Genomic DNA, 20,857 nt, shown 5'->3' with positions numbered 1-20,857 from the left:
TCAGCCATTTCACACCATTTAAAGGCCTTCAGTACTTTCCTTATGCCCACAAACAGCCCTATACGGTCCTGCTAAAAAAATTATCAATTTTGGGTGGTCCAGGATGGTCTCCCCACTTTTTCATGCACTTCTCTTACGTCGCATTTGGCAGTCAGTTCGCACCCCTCCACTGCGAGCACCGTGAATAGGCATTTTTCATTGGATTGGAGAATTCTCGGGAGCGCGCATTTGTGCAAAGTCTGTGAGTTTCATGAAACAAACTCGCTACTCGCAATTAGCACCTAATTGGAATGTCCCCTTATATTGAGGATTAGAAAATAAACACAAATAACTACAATGTTGCTAAAAGAATGACATGGCATGAAGTCATCTCATAAAGGATTATCCTACACTGATAATCAGATTAGTAAATTCAACACAGGAACCACATAAAAAATTAATAATAAAAATAGTTTCTCAATTAGATGAGATTCAAAAGACAATGTCCAAAGTCATGAAATGATCCCATGTATTTCCTTAAGGTGACCATATCTCTCTCTTAATATTTCAGAAGAAGTTTAATGGGTTACCTACTCCTTACTTAGCCGACACAAGGAAAACCAGATAAGCGCTGGATGGCTGTATATTGTTGCCGCACTGAGTCTGGACTTCAGTGTAGTACATCCGCGGCTGTCACAGATTTTTAGTCTCTGTGGTTCCCGATCACGGCGTACTTGAGCTGCAGGACCCGCCTCCTCTAAGCTTTTTTGCCGGCAACTGTCACAAATATAGCCGCTCGGGCTCCCCATCTCTAAGCAGTGTGCTCGGGCTGCAGGACCAACCAGCTTCACCAATATAGCCGCTCGGGCTCCCCATCTCTAAGCAGCGTGCTCGGGCTGCAGGACCCACTGGCTTCACAAATATATCAGCACAGACTCCCTGTCTTTAAGCTGCGTGCTCGAGCTGCAGGACCCACCGGCTTCACAAATATAGCCGCTCAGGCTCCTGGTCTCTAAGCATCATACTCGAGCTGCAGGACCCACCGGCTTCACAAATATAGCTTCCTGGGCTCCTGGTCTCTAAGCGCCGTGCTCGGGCTGCAGGACCCACCGGCTTCACAAATATAGCCGCTCCGGCTCCTGGTCTCTAAGCAGCGTGCTCTGGGTTGTAGGACCCGCCAGCTTCACAAATCTATCTGCTCAGACTCCCTGTCTTTAAGCTGCGTACTCGAGCTGCAGGACCCACCGGCTTGACAAATATAGCCGCTCGGGCTCCAGGTCTCTAAGCGGCGTGCTCGAGCTGCAGGACCCACCGGCTTCACAAATATAGCTGCCCGGGCTCCCGGTCTCTAAGCGGCGTGCTTAGGCTGCAGGACCCACCGGCTTCACAAATATAGCCGCTCGGGCTCCCAGTCTCTAAGCGGCGTGCTGAGGGCTGCAGGACCCGCCGGCTTCAAGGGCCAGTGTAATTTCAGGCAATAATCTGACCCTTGTCCTTCTTGGTTAATAAAGGAGAATAGTCCCAATTCGTGGCTCACCATAGGAAAATTATAGAAGATAATGTGGACACCAATTGATGCGGACAGCGATGCGTTTCATCCACAACTGTGAATATATTTAAGTTGAAACCTCCTGCTGTAGCAGTTTCCTTCTTAAATAGGCCACAAGATGCTCCTGCCCATCTGGTCCCTTCTGGCTCAGTACTTCTCCGTCCGTACTGTGACCATTCAGTCTGTACAACAAAATTCTTACTGTAGTCTGGCACCAGCAGTACTGGAGCTCTTGTACCAGAGACATTTTAAATGACTGAAATTCCAGCTCACAAGAGTGTGTCCAGTCAACTACCTTGGGGAGCTTCTTCTTAGTCAAATCTATAAGGGTTTTGGCTACAGAACTGAAGTCAGGGATAAAGCATCAGTAGTACCCTGCCATTTTTAATAAGGCCAGGGCCTATCTCTGGGTTGTGGGCGGGGCCAGTCTCTACTTTCGCTGGTTCAGGCTTCACCTTACCTCCCACACGGTGCCCCAGGTACTGTACATCCCCATTTGGCACTTGTCTGCCCTGATGGTCAGACCTGCCCACCGAATCCTTTTTAACACCAGCCCCACATGCCTCAGGTGATCTTCACAAGTTCCACTGAAGATGGCGGTCATCCAAGTAGGCCTAAGCAAAATCTCCGTACCCCTTCAGTATGTCATCGACAATGCTCTGGAAGGAGGCTGGCGCATTCTTCATCCCAGATGGTCTTGAACTCTTAACAAGCCAAATGAGGTGATGAAGGCAGATCACTTTTAAGCCTCGGGGGTCATTGCTATCTGCCAATGCCACTTGCTCAATTCAAAAGTGGAGATGTATTTTGCTCCTGCCAACTCGTCTAACAACACATCAATGCGGGGTAAGGAATAAGTATCAGATTTGGTTACCTCATTCAACCGGCAGATATCTACACAAAACCACGTGGTACGGTCCATCTTGGGAACCAATACAATGGAGGCAGGCCAGGGACTGTTACACCTAGCACTAACATCTCCTGCACCTCATTGTAGATTTTCACCTGCGCCTCTGATGAGACCAGATATGCAGGTTGCCGAATTGGCCTATGCTCACCAGTGTCTGTGGTGTGCACGCAAAGAAGCCAGACCAGGCTTCCCACTGAAATGGGCTTCAAAGGACTGCTGAACTGACTCAAGATCTTGAAAAAAGTTCAGTAAAGAACTGAAACGTTGACTAATTGTGTGTCACGTATCGTTTATCCATTGAGATTATGCTGCGAGTGCCGCACCTTGGCTATCTGTATATATATATATATATATATATATATAATAATGTATGTATGTGTGTGTGCAATGCATTTGTTAAAAATGTTTAAATACATTTTCAATAAATTGCACTTACCTGTGTTTCCCTGGAAGTCCGGGGGATGTAGAGCTCTCTGTGGGCTGCTGGATCCCCAGCCACTTCCAGAGAAAAATGGACTGTCCCCCCCCCCCATGCAGCCTCATGCCTGAAAGAGGTGCATGGGGAACTGGCCAGTGCAGTCAGCTAATTATTTTCAGCGAGCTCCAAAGTGACCAGGAGACTACTGGCTGGGGATCTTGTCTGCCTTGTTCTGGAGCCCAGATTCAGGTAGAAAAGGTGGCCAAGTCCCCCTCAGCAGAATCCTGGAAGTACATATCGTAGGGAAGTTTTTTCTCATCCCAAACATGCCGGCACCTGGGCGTCTAAAATGACGACAGGTGGGCTCAGGCATAGAGGAGTAAGCACTCACCACTGTCCATTAGGGACAATGTTAAAGTTGAGCATGCCTTGTGCATGCAAGGCAAATGCACTTGATCAGGTAATAACTACAGGGTGCACTAACCCCTTGTGGTATTGTGTATTGGAGTAAGATAAAAGAAGGCATGTGAGCCTGTTTCGTTTGAATTTTTTTGAACATCAAGAAGGTATGAACTGCCATATCATCTGTATGCTGTGATACTCCCGAGGGGAAATGTCTTTTTTAAAACTATTTGAGCAATAAACATCTTGACTTTGAGATGACTTCATCTGTATCCTGCGACATCAGAATTGCACCAAGCGCTATTCCATTTTCTGACTGCTTTAATTTGAGCCCAGTGTCTCCGAGTTCAAACCCGCTGCCAGCTACCCTGCTGGGCCTGGTCCATTGCGAGGGACCAGTGGGTATCAGCCAACACCAGTCAGGAGGTGTGGCTGCAGCTAGTCTAAGCATATGCAGCAGAGGCAGTTCAGGTGCCGATGTAGGAGCCTGAGAGAAGTGCTTTTCAGGTGCCAGTCCAAGATCTTGGTGGTGGCAGCAAAGTTGCATGCCAATGGCACAGTGGGCAGAGTCAGTAACAGGTGGTTACTGATGGTAAGAGGGAATCCCTACAAGATCCAAGATTGAAATGGGATCCCCCCCCAAGATCCAGTGGGATCAAAAAAATATCTGTGGCTGTTGGCGTAGGCAAGGTTATCCGGTCACAGTTACCTATTTGCTATCTGACTTCTACATTCACAACTGAAACTTGGAAATAACACTGACTGTATGAGATGTTGGGGTACAGCCGGGCATGTCTTATTATGGTTACACAGTATGGAGATGTTGGGATACAGCTGGGAACGTCTTATTATAGTTACAGAGTATGGAGATGTTTGGGTACAGCCAGGCATGTCTTATAGTTACACAGTATGAGATGTTGGGGTACAGCCGGACACGTCTTATAGTTACACAGTATGGAAATGTTGGGGTACAGCCTGGTACATCTTAGTTACACAGTATGAGATGTTGGGGTACAGCCGGGCACGTCTTATAGTTACACAGTATGGAAATGTTGGGGTACAGCCTGGTACATCTTAGTTACACAGTATAGAGATGTTGGGGTACAGTCGGGCACATGTAGTTACACAGTATGGGGATGTTGGGGTACAGCCGGGCACTTCTTATAGTTACACAATATGGAGATGTTGGGGTACAGCCAGGAATGTCTTATAGTTACACAGTATGGAGATGTTGGGGTACAGCCTGGTACATCTTAGTTACACAGTATAGAGATGATGGGGTACAGTCGGGCACATATAGTTACACAGTATGGGGATGTTGGGGTACAGCCGGGCACGTCTTATAGTTACACAATATGGAGATGTTGGGGTACAGCCGGGCATGTCTTATAGTTACACAGTATGAGATGTTGGGGTACAGCCGGGCATGTCTTATAGTTACACAGTATGAGATTTTGGGGTACAGCCGGGCACGTCTTATAGTTACACAGTATGGAGATGTTGGGGTACAGCTGGGTTTGTCTTATAGTTACACAGTATGAGATGTTGCGGTAGAGCCAGGTACATCTTATAATAGTTACACAGTATGTAGATGTTGGGCTACAGCCAGGCACGTCTTATAGTTACACAGTATGGAGATGTTGGGGTACAGCCGGGCATGTCTTATTATAGTTATACAGTATCGTATAGTTCTGAAGTGATGCTAATTCCCATATAATTTTTCTGTTCCCAGCAGATGGACACAGCAGCAGGAATAACTCGGGGAGACATCTCATATTATCTTCAGATTGTAACCTAGCCGATAACTTGTCACAGGACTCTCCAGGAGAAAACCCCATTACCCCCAGTATACATCCAGCATCTCACAGTGCAGATATCTCATCTGATCCCTCTAACCATGGGGAATGCTCCCCTGATACTCCCAGTAGTGTTACACACAGCTCAGATCACACAGCTGATAAACCATTGTTATGTTCTGAATGTGGGAAAAGTTTTACCAAGCAGATCAGTCTTTCTGTACATCAGAAGAAAGTTCATGCAGCTGAGAGGCCTTTTCTATGTTCTGAGTGTGGGAACTGTTTTACACTGAAAAGATATCTTACTAGACATATAAAGCTTCATACACGTGAGAGAACATTAGCATGTTCTGAGTGTGGGAAATGTTTTGCGCAGCAGAGCAAACTTGGTATCCATCAGAGAACTCACACAGGTGAGAGACCATTTCCATGTTCTGAATGTGGGAAATGTTTTATAGAGAAGTCGGGTCTTGTTACACATTATCGAGTCCATACAGGTTTGAAACCATTTTCATGTTCTGAGTGTGGGAAATGTTTTACCTGTAAATCAGCTCTTGTGACACATCAGAGAACTCACACAGGTGAGAAACCATTTCCATGCTCTGAATGTGGAAAATGTTTTACACATAAATCATATCTTGTTACACATCAGAGAAGTCACACAGGTGAGAAACCATTTCCATGTTCTGAGTGTGGGAAATGTTTTACCTATAAATTTGCTCTTGATACACATCAGAGAAGTCACACAGGTGAGAGGCCATTTCCATGTTCTGAGTGTGGGAAATGTTTTACATATAAAATAGCTCTTTTTACACATGAGAGAAGTCACACAGGTGAGAAACCATTTCCATGCTCTGAATGTGGGAAATGTTTTACACTGAAATCACATCTTGTTACACATCAGAGCAGTCACACAGGTGAGAGGCTATATTCATGCTCTGAGTGTGAGAAATGTTTTTCAAATAAATCACATCTTGTTACACATCAGAGACATCACACAGGTGAAAAACCATTTCCATGTCCTGAGTGTGGGAAATGTTTTAAACAGAAATCACATCTTGTTACACATCAGAGAAATCACACAGGTGAAAAACCATTTCCATGTCCTGAGTGTGGGAAATGTTTTAAACAGAAATCACATCTTGTTACACATCAGAGATATCACACAGATGAGAAATAATTTCTTCAGGGCCCATAGGGGAGACCTTGGGATGTAGGTGGTAGTTGAGGACCGAGCACCAGACAGTTAAAGCTTTGCTCCCAGGATGCAATGGTCCTTTTCCCAATACCTTGCCCCGAGACAGAGGCACTTCAATTTCGTTGATGCCTGGCCGGAGTCGGGTCACCATTTTAACTGGGATGTTTCATGCAGTCCAAAAGCTTTTATCATTTTTCTTTATTTTTTATGCTTCTGAGCGGGCAGCAGCAGACTGTGGGATGTCTGTGCTGCCGCTCCAACACCCCTATGGGCACCACAACGTCAGCTCCGCCTTGTGCTCTCGGCGGGCATCCCGTGGACATTGCTAGCCAGTTCCATGGACAGACTTAGACTGCAACACAGATTCTAAGGGGACAGGTAAGGCGGGTCGCTGCTATGGTGTTGCCACAACAGGTAAAAGCAATACAGGTACCTCCTATGCATTCTCCATGGGTAGACACTCAGTACAGAGTCTGGTGGCTACCTCTACAGCCTTTCAAAATATGTTCCAAGGTGGGAAGCCGCTACCCAGTGAAGCTAGGTACACACTGACTGATATATTGGCCGATCAATTGATTGGCCAATATCTGCTGGCCATCGCCAAGTGTGTACCTGCGATATGTCTGTGATCCACATAGTTCTCAGACATATCGCATTGGCTGTGCTGCACAGCTGATGGATAGATATGTCTGCAGACATACCTGTCCATCGGCAAGTGTGTACTGGCGGTCTGCATACTGCCCGTACACAGCGGCAGCCGCCAAGGAGGGGGGTGGGACACGCCGCTTGGCTGCTGGGACCCACGGCTAGAAGCAGATGGCCATTCAGTGTGTATGAACAATCATCTGCAGATATATCTGTATAGTGTGTATCCAGCTTAAGTCTACTAAGCGTCCTGTGTTATCTTCACAGTCCACGCAGCTGTCATCTGAGGAGGCAGAAGATACTGATCTCTACTGCGGAGTCTCCTTCGGGGGAAGAAGCATAGAGTCTAAAATTAATATACCTGCTTTGGTGCGAGCAGTTAGATCTATCTTACAAAGAGAAGATGAGCCCGCCCCCACATCAAAGCACCCACTATTTAAATGATAAAACGTGGCTTCAGCAGAGTTTCCGCTCTCGGATCAACTAGTTGAGCACATGGCAGCAGCTTGGCAGATTCCTAGTAAGAGGTTTCAGCCCCAAAAACGCCTGACCTCTTGTTATCCTTTACCTCCAGCTCATTGTACAAGATGGGAGACTCCCTCAGCAGTTGATTGCCATGTTATGCATTTGATTAAAAGCGCTACATTACCTATCCCTACAGTTTCCTCACTGAAGGACCCTATAGATAGAAAGATTGAAACTGGCCTTAAATCTGTGTACTCTCTTTCAAATGCCATTACTTGCCCAACCATGGCTACTGCATGGGTGGCTAAAACAATTGAGAGCTGGGCACCCTTGAAGAATCTTATCCCTCAGATGCCTCTTGGGATCAGATGTCTTATGTAGCTCACATAAGAGATGCAGCTTCATATATTCGAGAAGCATCCTTGGATTCCAGTCTCCTAGCTTCTATATCTTTGGCCATGGCGATGTCTGCCCTCCGAATTCTGTGGCTGCAGTCATGGATGGCGGATTCAGATTCTAAGAGTCTTAGAAGCATTACCTTACAATGGGAAGATCTTGTTTGGCCCCGACTTGTACAAGATTGTGGCCACATTAACAGCCTCAAAAACCGCCTTTCTGCCATCAGCAACTACTGCAAGGCCTCGGACAACGTCCTTTAGGTCCTTTTATCCCAAAGGCAAACCTAAAGGTCAGTCCTTTCCTAAGCAATCGGCTTCCACTAGGGCCACAAAGCATAGGACCAAGCAGACCTGGGCCACCAGACGTCCTGCTTCAAAATTCGAGGACAAGCCTTCAGCCTGATGGGGCGGGCCTCCCCCTGGGGGACCCCAGAGTAGGAGGCCAACGTCTTCAGTTTGCCCAGGAATTGCGTCGAACAACCACAGACGTGTGGATAAGAGACTTCTCACAGGTATGCCCTCTCATTTCAGAGATGGCCACCCCACCACAGGCGCTCCATCAGACCTGAACAGGGCCCTGCTCATCCAGAAAGCCATTAAAGTGGAGGTAATAGTTCCAGTTCTTCCTGTCAGTGAGGGAACGGTTATTATTCTACCCTGTTTCGGTGCAGAAACCAAATGGGTCTTATCGGCCTATCCTCAACCACAGATCCCTAAACAAATTCATCAGGGTGCCTACATTTTGCATGGAAACTCTGCGCTCTATTGTACTGGATATGGAGCCTCTGGACTTTAAGGTATCTGGATATTCAGGATGCGTACCTACAGCGTCCTCTTATCAGCGATCTCTGGTTTGCTGTGCTACAGCAACATTTTCACGGGTCTTTACCAAAATTATGCCGGTCATGGCGACCAACCTGTGCTGTCATGGAATCAGCCTGCTGCCATATCTTGATGACCTATTGCTCTTGGCAAGCTCCCCAGTGGTTCCTCAATGCCACCTTCAGGTAACCCATGCCTTCCTGCAGAGGCACACTTGGTCAATCAACTGGAAAAAGTCCTCCCCGAACCCTTCACAGAGGATGGTCTGTCTGGAGCTCTTTTAGGTTCTCCGGGTCAGAGAATCTTCCTGACAGCAGACAAGATCTACACACTGAAAATAAGTGTGCGCAGATTCCTACGCAGTTGCCGAATGTCAGTCCACTCAGCAATGCAAGTTCTAGGATCCACTACATGCCCCTGCAACAGCTAATCCTATCCAGGTGGAACGGGTTGCCCCTTTGGATCAAAGCTCAGACAATGGTTCTTTTTCCAGAGTTTCGTCTGGTGGCTACAGACATCCCATTTAACCAGAGGTCGCCCCTTTTGGATCCTGGAATGGGTACTCCTTACAACGGACGCCAGTCTCCTTACAACTGGAGCGCAGTGACCGGTCACCACTCCTTCCATGAGCGTTGGACATCGGCTAAGTACGCATTCTCACATGGGCTGAAGGTCACCTCCTGGCCATCTCCGCAGTGTTCATTCTGAGTTCTAAATTGGGAAGCGGACTTCCTCAGCCGTCACAACGTGCATACTGGTAAATGATCTCCACCCAGAAGTCTTTCAACTCCTAGTGGACAAATGGGGCCTACCAGAGGTGGACCTCATGGCTTCCAGACACAATCACAAACTGCAAGTGTATGGGTCCAGAACATGGGACACCGAGGCAGCCTTCTTAGACAAAATGTCCGTGAAATGGACCTTCCATCTGGCGTATCTATTCCCTCCAGTCTCTCTTCCTCGAGTTCTTCAGAAGTTCAAACAAGATGGAGGCACTGTTCTGCTGGTGGCCCCAGCCTGGCCCAGACAACATTGGCACTCAGATCTTTGGAGCCTCTCCATAGATGCCTTGTTCCTGCTACCTCAGCAGCCATACCTGTTGTCTCAGGGTCCTTGTCTTCACCCACACCTGGAATGTCTGTCTTTGATGGCGTGGCTCTTCAGAGATCCCTCCTGAGGTCTAAAGAGTGTTCTTGCTCTGTAGTCAAGACTAGGCTGAGCGTGCAAGCCAGCCTCTGCCCGGATTTACCATAGAGAGTGGCATACATACTTTCAATGGTGTGATGCCAAAAACTATGACCATCAGGTGTTTAGGGTTTCTAGAGTGCTGGCCTTCCTCCAAGCAGAGTTGGACCTTGGACTCTACCTTACCTCGCTGAAGGAGCACGTCTCTGTTCTGTCCATTTGGTTCCAGCATAGAATTGCTTTACTGCCGGATGTCCATACCTTCCTTCAAGGTGTCCTCCGCATACAACCTCCCTTTGTCCCTCCTGTGATGTTGTGGAATTTGTCAGTGGTTCTTCAGGCCCTACAGGGCACTCCGTTTGAACCTTTTGGAATCTGTGGATCTCAAGTGGCTCAGAGCGAAAACGTTTACTTCTGGCTATGGCGTCCACCCGAAGGGTGTCTGATTAAGGGGTGCCCTCATCCCATTCCCCATTTCTAATCTTCCATCAGGACAGGGTAGTTCTCCGAACTCAACCTGGCTTCCTATCCAAGGTGGTTACTCATTTCCATATTAATGAGGAAATCCTAGTCCCGGCCTTTTATTAACCTGACCTCCTTCGATGTGGTCCATGCTCTCAGGATCGACGTAGACCGTACCAGTTCTCTGAGGAAAACAGACTCCCTATTTGTGCTCTATGGATTTCACAAGAAGAGATGGCCAGCTAATAAACAGACATTGGACAGATGGCTTTGCATGACTATCTCCCAGGCTTACACGCAGACAGGCCTTCCTGTACCGGCTACTGTCACTGCCCATTCCACTTGCTTTGAGTCCCTCGGCAGCTCAACGTGGAGTCTCAGCTGAACAGCTTTGTAAGTGTGCCATATGGTCCTCTGTCCACACCTTTCTTAGGTTCTATGCCTTCGATACACTTGCCTCTAGGATGCTTCATTTGGACGCCAGATTTAACTCTCAGGAGTGTCCCCACCATTGATTAACTGCTTTGGGACATCCCCAAGGTCTCCCGGTGGAGCCCTATGGACCCTGAAGAAGAAAACAAGAGTTATGGTAAAACTTAACAAAGTTAACTCTTTCTTCAAAGTCCACAGGGTACCCGCCCTGATGCACCTGGCTTCTATGGGCTATGTTTCCCGGTCACATGTTTTCTGTCTGTGTGAGTGTGATTCTTCTGTGCACCAGTCTTCTCTCCTCTCCTCCGGCCTTAGGCTTGTTATAAACTGAAGTGGCTCGGGGGCAGGGTATAGGGGGAAGGCCTGTTGAATCTTGGGGGCAAAGCTTTAACTTTTTGGTGCCCGGTCCTCAACCACCACATGTGGACCCTATGGACTTCGAAGTAAGAGAGTTAACAGGTAAGGTAAGTTTTACCATAACTCTCGTTTTCCATGCTCTGAGTGTGGGAAATGTTTTATAAAGAAATCCGCTCTTATTAGTCATCAGAAACATCACACAGGAAAAAAACAATGTGTATGAGCATCTAGAAATATATAGAATTTGCAGCGGTATTTGCAGTACTGTATTGTTATTGAAAATATTCAAAACAAACATGAATACAATGTTAGCCTAGATTGCTGTCCCTGCTTAGCGAAGGGTAAATGACATTTGCATTATCTCACTATATACTAATATATAACACTTTTATTTAGGGATGTGCAGGCTCGGTTCTACTCGGTTCCGTTCGTTTTTTTTTACCGAATCTTATTGGCTATCCAAAACTCGTGACAGCTGAAACCCAATAAGATTCTGGAAAAAAAAACGAACGGAACCGAGTAGAACCGAGCCTGCACATCCCTACTTTTATTATATATCCACACGGATGTCACCATCCTAGCTCTCCAACAGCTTTCCTAATGTAATGGTTTTCAGTTTCCTTATTCCATCAGATCAGAGTTTTCCAAACTTCGCTATTACAGGCCAGGTATTAATGATATCCATGCTTGAGCACATGTCACTTAGTACCTCAGTCAGTTTGATTTAACATGGATATCCTTAAACCCTGGTCTGTAATGGCAGAGTTTGGGAATCTCTGTATTATATTATTATTATTGTGCTATTGGCCTATTTGTGCAGTAACAAGACCACATGATGTAATATAGGGACATAACTAATCTGTCATCATAATGTCCTGGGGATGTAATATGGGAAGTGGGAAACTATGACATCATGTGATGACTGGGCTGTAAGTGATGGTGTGAGATGGGTGATATAATGACATCTGTAACCTCTGATTTTATCTCACTGGATCCAGTATTCTCTGGTTGGGTTTCCTGGTAAATGGATCTCTAATCTCCTTACAGCAGTCTGATGTCTGGTTTCTCCTAATTAGATTCTCTGTAACCTACTATTTACACTATTCCATAAGATAAGGACATTAATATCATGATCACTTATGTAATTTATACATTATTAGATAATGTAATTAGTGTTGGGACACAGGAAGCTGCTGGTCCTGGTATAAACCACTAACAGTAATGTCCATTAAGTGCATCAGGCTCCCGATATCCCCAGCAGAATACAGATGTGAGCAGGGTACGTAGTAATGGAGGAATAATACAGGGACATCACAGGATAAGTAGGATCAGTACAGATTGTCCTCAGTATGTCCTGCACTGTCTCACCTCCCACAGTGGTGACACCACCAGTAATGTGCAGGGTCAGGAGATGGAGATTATTTGGTAGTGAGGAATTCACAGAAAGGACAATACAAGCTTTGTTATACACCTACAAATATATGAGATAAAGAGTTTGGTAACAAGTAAGAAAACCGAACGCTGTACGGACCTGTCTGACGTCCATGTGGGGTAACACAGCTGCGTGTGGCACTTGTTAGTATTTACCACACTTTTTTTACCTGAAAGTTTTTGTACATTGTTAGTAAAGCTGGAATGGACTCCAGTTGTCCTCTCGGTGGTGCACATGTTCTGTGATGGCCTAGGTGTAAGATCTAGTGATTTGCTGTAAGACAGGATTTAGTGGAAACTCTGATGTTACCAGAGATGTCACAAGGAAGTATAGAGGTTTCTGCATGAGGGTGAGTTGTGTCTCACGGGCTGGTCACACTAGGCCACAGCTGGCAGGAGAAAATAACAGAGATAGGGACAGGGCAGTCAGCTATAGACCAGGGTATGAGGTCAGGGCCACAGGAGAACAAGCTTCAGGCATAAGCCGGGTCAGTATTGGTCAGTCAGACATTTACTATGACTCATTCAGAACTGGATATAAACTGACATAAAGCTGTATTACTCTGTCACTTTAGGTACCGGTGATTATAGGTATATATATTGGGGTGATTATAGGTATATATTGGGGCTGCACCAGCTCTTCCTATTCCCAGGTTCTTGTAATGCAGTTTTTATTCTTTTGTGTTTTAGCTTTATCCTAACTTTGCTCTTAGTATCTTTATACTGTGACTGTCGTAGTGTCCATTTCTCATACCCAAACAAGGAAGGTTTTGTCTTACACGTGTGCCCCTCTCTCCTGTCTCCTGTCACTGTGACACCGCTCTGGTGTTGGGGATTTGCTCTCTGATGGGCACCTGCATGGATACACTGGCCTGTCCTGTTATTACCTCCTATCATGGTATATATCAGCATTATGTTAGTACATATGAATTAGATAATATGTCATCTCTATTGTATGTGTGCCATGGAGGGAATGACAGCACTGTGCGAGTATCATATCCTGCAGCTTATAATACACGAGTAATACAGAAATGACATATTGTACACAAGTCATGAATAATAACAGGAATTGCTCTGTATGAGTAACTGGACATTACAGGACTATTATGTGCAGGATGTTACTCTCATCATTAATGTAAGGACCATATTATACCAAAGAGAGAAAGCCAGGACAGCTATTCCTCATGGATGGCTCCTAATACGTACAGACCCCACCTGATGGAAAATGCCAGGATGCTGCACATCTCTGAGCGTTGGATGTATGATCTGTTATCTATATACAGGTGCACAGCACAGCGTCACTACACCAGTATGCCGGGAGCCTGACATCATTACTCTGTTCTGTTACCTAGCTGTATCCATGTCAGTCTTGTCTGATCATAGCGGTAATGGAGTTGTATGAGCTGACATACTCTGTGCTGCTGTTACCATTCTCTTTGTAGTTACAGATTTCCAGCACCACCCACATTATCTGCTGCTTGTGTGTCTGCCCCCAGGTTTGCAGGATACAGCAGCTGCTCATTTTATAATCTGCTTTTCTTGCACTATTCTAGCAGCAAAACATTCACACAATATTATAGTAAATAAAGTAATAAATATTCAATAAAATAACATTCCAAGTGTTACTACAGAAGGAAACTATATTGTAATCTTGCAATAAAATGACTCTGTTGTACAAAATTCTGCCTCACTGCTGTGTTGAGTATAACTTGGGTGTAAAGGGGCCTATCCATTAGCAGATCTTTCTGATAGACTAAAGATTTATCTTTTGAAAACTCCTGGGGCTGCTGTGACAGATTTTTTGCAAACGACGAACGATATCGCATGACATCATTCTGGGAGTGGATTTTTTTTTTTTATGTTTCTATTCATTTACATTAAAAAAATCGTTTGTCGTTTACCTCAATAGATATTTCTAATATCTGTCAGCGATAAATGATAATTGACCAACATATTGGAGAGACAAAAGACAAAATTTGTCAGCCGCGGGAGTCCGCAATTTTATCATTCAGAGCCTACTATCCATTAGCAGATAAATTGAACGATAAATCGTTCATCTTTCAAATTTATCTGCTAATGGATAGGCCCTTTAAAGGAAAGGGCGAGGTGTGGGGGAAACGAGGGAGAAGGTGATATATAATAATATAATGGTCAGTAATCGGGAAATATAATTAATTGAAAAAAAAACTACAAATGTACGTAAAGCCCATAACGTGGTGTAACGGGTACGAGGACCCACGTATAACGTGGCGTAACGGTACGAGGACCCGTGTATAGTGTGGTGTAACGGGTACGAGGACCCGCGTATAACGTGGCGTAACGGTACGAGGACCCGTGTATAGTGTGGTGTAAAGGGTACGAGGACCTGTGTATAACGTGGTGTAACGGGTACGAGGACCTGTGTATAACGTGGTGTAAAGGGTACGAGGACCTGTGTATAACGTGGTGTAACGGGTACGAGGACCCGCGTATAACGTGGGGTAACGGGTACGAGGACCCGCGTATAACGTGGCGTAACGGTACGAGGACCCGTGTATAGTGTGGTGTAATGGGTACGAGGACCTGTGTATAATGTGGTGTAATGGGTACGAGGACCTGTGTATAATGCGGTGTAATGGGTACGAGGACCTGTGTATAGTGTGGTGTAATGGGTACGAGGACCTGCGTATAAGTTGGTGTAATGGGTACGAGGACCTGTGTATAATGTGGTGTAATAGGTACGAGGACCTGTGTATAATGTGGTATAATGGGTATGAGGACCTGTGTATAATGTGGGGTAATGGGTACAAGGACCTGTGTATGAGCCTGTCTGGGTCACAGCGTCTCCCTATGTCAGTAATGTGTATCTGCTCTGTCAGTCATACTGATATAATAGGACAATACCACCTTATACATGGACACATGTAGCTGCCCCTATGCACATTCCCCACCTTTAGTTACAGGACTGGAGGAAGTTACATTATTGCTGGAACCATCTATGATAAATCTCCACATTTTCTCACATGATAACGTTAATAACTAGTGTTACAGATGTTTGTATTATAGTAGGGATTGGACATAAGGAGAACATAGTGTCAGTGTAAATAGCATTCATCACACAACATTGTTTAGGCCTAAGTACTGATCCCGGAACATCGATGGTTTCCGATGTTTCCACACAAGACTCCTCATCGTCTCCTCAGGGCTGGCTGAGCTGACTCCTCCTGTTACTAATAGTGGTGGACTGGCTGCTGCTGTGCTTCATGCTCTGCAGTGATCACATATTGCTCCGCAACCATCTGACTGCCCTGACAGACTGTGAGCATAACCAATCAGCCGGGCACTCAGTCACTGGCAGGCAGTGATACGCTGAGTACCACCATCACGTCATAGACACAGTGATAGGCTCAGAGTGACTGCCCGCCACCCAAGACACCTGCTCCTGTGCTGCATGGCTGACTGATAATCCTCTGCATTAGGCAGGGAAAGGCCGCGGGAGCGAGTTACACTGACCCAACATCGGAACAACACTATTGTGAGGAAACATCGGAACCTCACCACCTTTGGATAAACCATTAACCACTAAAAACAAACCAATCAACTCCCATCATTACCATATAGCTGACCATAGTGTTAGAGCCACTCAGCTATATTTGGTGAGGTAAAGCCTTTAGGTCCATTCATGGCTCATTTGGTTTCCATCACGTTTTTTTTTTTTTTTTCTAAACCTTTTTTTATTGGTATCCAAAATACAATACAAAGAAAAAAAAAAACATGGAGATTAGTCAACATAATGGGTAATATACATTAAAAAAAAAGAATATTTTTTTTACTAGAAACAGAGCGTAGTATAAACAAAATACACCAGTATATAATTAAAGTAATAACAATCATTGCAAATCATACAATATGGAGTATTAGTGGCGTATGATGAAAATCGAAAGAAGGTTTAGTATTATCCTCTATCTCACACTCCATAGCAACCATAAAAATAAGGTCCAAATACCAATATTTCAACATTAAAAAAAGAGGGACAAATAAAAATAAGGGAAAAATTGAGAGAGAAAGAAATTGAAGAAACTTTATATTGTTACTTTACTATAGATACAAATGGCATAGAAAGCGATTATCATTTGGTTGTTAAGAAATATTCCATAGACAAAAAACTTACGGTTTCACATGTCCCATTAAACTTCAAAAAGCAATAAAATTACGATCATTAAGGCTGACGCCTTAATGGACGTGTTCCTTGCATAATACAGATATGGTATGCCATCACACCCTGTGGTTAACTAGAGATTCAGCACTCTCTTCCCTGGCCCTTCCCCATGAGGTCATGGCCTTTTTTCAGGTGCACTATCTAATGTCTATTTATAAAATGGTGGAGGGAGGGCACCAATGCTCTCTCTGGCAAAGGGTACCAAAAAGTTTAGTTACGGCTCTGGTGTATTCCAATGAGCACACAATTCTGTGAATTAGCAGCTCCACCATTTTGTGACAAACAGCAATCTCATTCTGTGAGAGTGCTGAATCTGCCATTAACCACAGGGTGTGTTATAACGTAATTAGCCCTTTGTACAATCCTTCCTATACCTTCTAAACCTTTATACGCTCCTGCCTATACCTTCTAAAATTGTCGCTATTTGCGTACGCATACAGTAAATAAATGCCTTCAGACTTTGAAATGTGTTTCCAACGCACAAAGGATATTATTCAACATAAAAACAGTAGGATACACGCTGTGATCTAAAGACAATTTAGGGCAAAGAAATTATACAGACCCAAGGTACAGCTATACATACGCACGCGCTCTGAGACCAGTTACCGGCATCAACAAGAAACCTCCGTCAACAGCATCAGCATGAAGACTCCAGATTGGAGTCTGTACGCACATTTATACCCTTACAGGGATAAGCAATACAATAAGCAAGTTTGGCATGATTCCATTGCTTCTCCGTCACGGTGCTTCTGTTACAGGACATTTAACAGGTCGATTCAAATGGACACAGGTCAGCCTCCGACAGCCTTTTGTCTCCTTTTTCCTGCTGCATGCAAATCTAAGCTGCTAACATTACAAAGTACATTTTAGTGCTTTAACTCTCTACAGTCCATAAGTTGAGAACGCATGTTGCGATCTTCTCCCCAATGACACCGGATAGCTGTTGAGACAGAGTAGATCAGTACAACACCAAACATGGCTTATCATTTACTAAACCTTAGATATCAAATAGTCTTTATTTCACAACATTAGTAATAAATGAATAAACCTTGAATATTTCACTTTGAAGCTATGGAACCTTTTATGTGAGTGTGCAGTGTGTAAGTATGAGGGGTTTGGGAAAAGACGCTAGTTAGATTTATGTAGTGAGGACTTTATACTTGGGGCAGATGTGTACGCATGAAGCTAATTAAAGGAACGATCATAATTTGTAGGGGCATAAATATCACAAAGTGTAAAGGACACCAGAAAGCGTAATCTGAGGAATAACAAATCGGGCATTTAGGTCAGATATCTGCTTTTCAACTACAAATGGGAGCCCTTTCCGTATAAGAATAGCAACTCCACGCGCTTTAGAGGTAAACGATGAAAAAGCTACAACCCGTTGTCGCAACACAGATAATTTCACATGTTCCGAATCTGTCAGGTGTGTTTCCTGTAAAAATGATATATCGGCTTTTTTCAAATTGAGATATGAAGTTATTTTGTGACATTTCACAGGGGAATTAGGGCCTGATTTAGACCCGCTTACGAGCGCATAGCATAGCGCTCGCAAGCGGGTCGATGGTGGCCCAGTTCACACGTGCGGTGCGCAAGCCCCGTAGCGAGTGAGAACTTCACTCGCTCCGGGGCTCGCAACAAAATGGGGCAGCTGTCGATGTTGATCGACAGCTCGCCCCATTTTGTGGGCAGGTAGGGGCTTGCCCCTACCCACGGGTAGGGATTCGCCCCATTTTGTAGGCGGGTAGTGGACTTCCTGCTCTATTACAGCAGGAAGTCCACTCGGCATTGAGAGTGCTGAGACCCTACCTTAGGGTCTCCTCGCAATGCCGATGGTCGTGATAATCGCAACCATCTCCAGCCCCGCTCTCACAAGCTGTGGGTGGGCACCCACAGCTTAGCGAGCGGGCAGGAGAAAAAAATAAATAAAAATCCCGCCCTGATTCAGAGCGAGCGCTTGCAAACAGCGAGCGCCTCTGAATCAGGCCCTTTATGCCTTGGACATTCCAAGAACACACTCTAATATTATTCAATATTTAGGGAGTTTAGAGAAAATAGCGCAGACATCCCACCCAAAAAAGCACACCATCGCATTGCTATAGAACAAAAAAACATCGATTTTATTAGTTGGAACATCTCCCCAATCTTGGAAAAAAAGAGGAAATCAGAAGAAAAAAAAAGGAAAAGAAGGAACCAGAGAAAAAAAAAAGGAAAAAATGTAAATAAAACAGAAATAATTCACGGTATGAATACAGTTAGAGACATACGAGAACAAGGAAGAGCCGCGCCCCCCGTAATAATGTTGATAAAAATATATAGAGCAGTGGTGTCAAACTCGGGCCCTTCAGCTGCAATGGAACTACACATCCCAGCATGCACTGTCAGAGTTTTGCTATTAGGACTTGCTAAAATTGTGGCAGGGCATGCTGGGATATATAGTCCCACAGCAGCTGGAGGGCCCGAGTTTGACACCACTGATATAGAGTATCAGAAAGAAATCTATACATAGGCATATCAATATCAGATGTTCAAATAATAATATGCCGGAATATTTCTAACATGAAAAGCACAAAAGTCTAAAGAGAAAAATCGGTTAGAATTAAACCAATTTTAAATATGCTGCAAAGTTCCAACAATGATATCCCAGGGCAGCAACATAAAAGTGCAATAATATAGAAACACCATCATCGGAAAACACACAACAGAATCAAAGTATTAATTGTATTAGAGCAAAGCAGTATCTGAGAGTCCAGTACAAGAATCTGACAATAAGCAGAAAATGATATTTAGCAGGTATATCAAAGAAATCTTATCAGTCAGGATTAGCCATGCGCTCTTCCTCCTCCTCTTCCATGTATGCTCGGGCATCGGCGGGCACAGTAAAGTCTTTAAAATCTTTACCTTGCAAGATTCTGAGCTTAGCGAGATAAAGAAGAGCGAATTTCCTCTGTGTCTGGACAAGCTTTGAGCAGATAGGGTTCATCTCCTTGCAGGCCCAAGTGACTTCGGCCGATTAGTCTAGAAAAATGAGCAGGCGATGGTTATTCCACATGATCCTGTCCATCTTACGAGCAGCAGACCATAAAGTCATTTTATGAGCAGAGGGCCTGATTCAGAGCTGAACGCTCTGACCAGAGTGCTCGCTCTGAATCAGGGCCCTCCTCCATGAAAATGGAGCGGCCTCCTGGCCGCTCTCATAGCTGTGGGTGACCACCCACAGCATATGCGAGCGGCCAAAAAGATGGTCACGATGGTCTTGACCATCGGACTTGCGACGGAGACCCTGCGGTAGGGTCTCCCTGCCACAAGCCCTGGAGTGATTTTGGCTCTATCAGAGCCAAAATCACTCCCACTGACATCACTAGTGATGTCAGTGGGGCCGGCTTCAGACGGTAGGCGTTCCCATGGGAACGCCTCCGTCTGGCAGGCACGCCTCCGGCATGCCCGCCAAAGGGGGCATGCTGTCAATCAACATTGACAGCACGCCCCCTTTGGTGCGAGACCCGGACGATGGAAAGCCCGTCGCTCGTCGGGCCTCACGCATGCGCACGACGGAGCACCCTCCGTCGTGCGCATGCGCAGTGGGGAACATCGACCTGCTTGCGAGCATCCTGCCGCTCGCGAGCGGGTCTGAATGACCCCCAGAGTACAAGCAACAAAGTATCATTGTGCGTGGGCGTGAGGAATCGGTGAAAGATCCTAAACTGTGCGCCCTTTCAACAGTAAAGTCAGGTATAACATCAGCAACTCCCAAAATCTGTGGTAGATCAGAGGGTAGGAATTTGATGAGGTCAGGGCCCCTCAGACTTTCTGGAAGGCCTACCTTATGCAAATTATTCTGGCGGGAATGATTTTCCAAGTCATCTACTTTGTCGATCAGCTGGTAGCTGGATTTTTGCAGGGACACTGCCTGTTGTTTCAATTCGAAGATATCTTGTTCATGCTCACTAATCTTCTGTTCGTTAGATACCGGTGGAATCAAGTTGGGATTTTACCTCTTTCAGAGCTGCCGCAGACGTAGCAGACTGCTGTTGCATGATTGGGGCCATTGTATCCTTAATCGCTCTGACCATGTCTTCATAGACTAATGGAAATGCAGGGGGAGCATCTGCTTGGGGCAGGGTGGAGAGTGGTAAGTTGGTGGTACTCATAGAGGACGTCTGAGAAGGCTGAGAGGACATCACGACTAGCGATGAAGGCTCTGCAAGGA

At 45.3% G+C, this 20,857-nt stretch overlaps 1 protein-coding gene across 1 annotated transcript in view; it reads left to right on the top strand.

Annotated features, from left to right (window-relative positions):
- LOC148476841 (uncharacterized) overlaps window positions 1-6,312 on the top strand; it is a 223,941-nt gene extending 217,629 nt beyond the window's left edge. The window contains exon 27 of the mRNA XM_088457572.1: window positions 4,991-6,312. Coding sequence (XP_088313698.1) covers window positions 4,991-6,234 — 1,244 coding nt within the window. The 3' untranslated portion in view covers window positions 6,235-6,312. The remainder of the gene's footprint in view (window positions 1-4,990) is intronic.
- Window positions 6,313-20,857: the final 14,545 nt, after the last annotated feature.

The sequence above is a fragment of the Taudactylus pleione genome, unplaced genomic scaffold (genome assembly GCF_031769625.1).
Source record: "Taudactylus pleione unplaced genomic scaffold, aTauple2 ptg000768l, whole genome shotgun sequence".
In the NCBI taxonomy this organism is placed as follows: Eukaryota; Metazoa; Chordata; class Amphibia; order Anura; family Myobatrachidae; genus Taudactylus; species Taudactylus pleione.
This window is presented reverse-complemented; position numbering and strand designations above follow the sequence as displayed.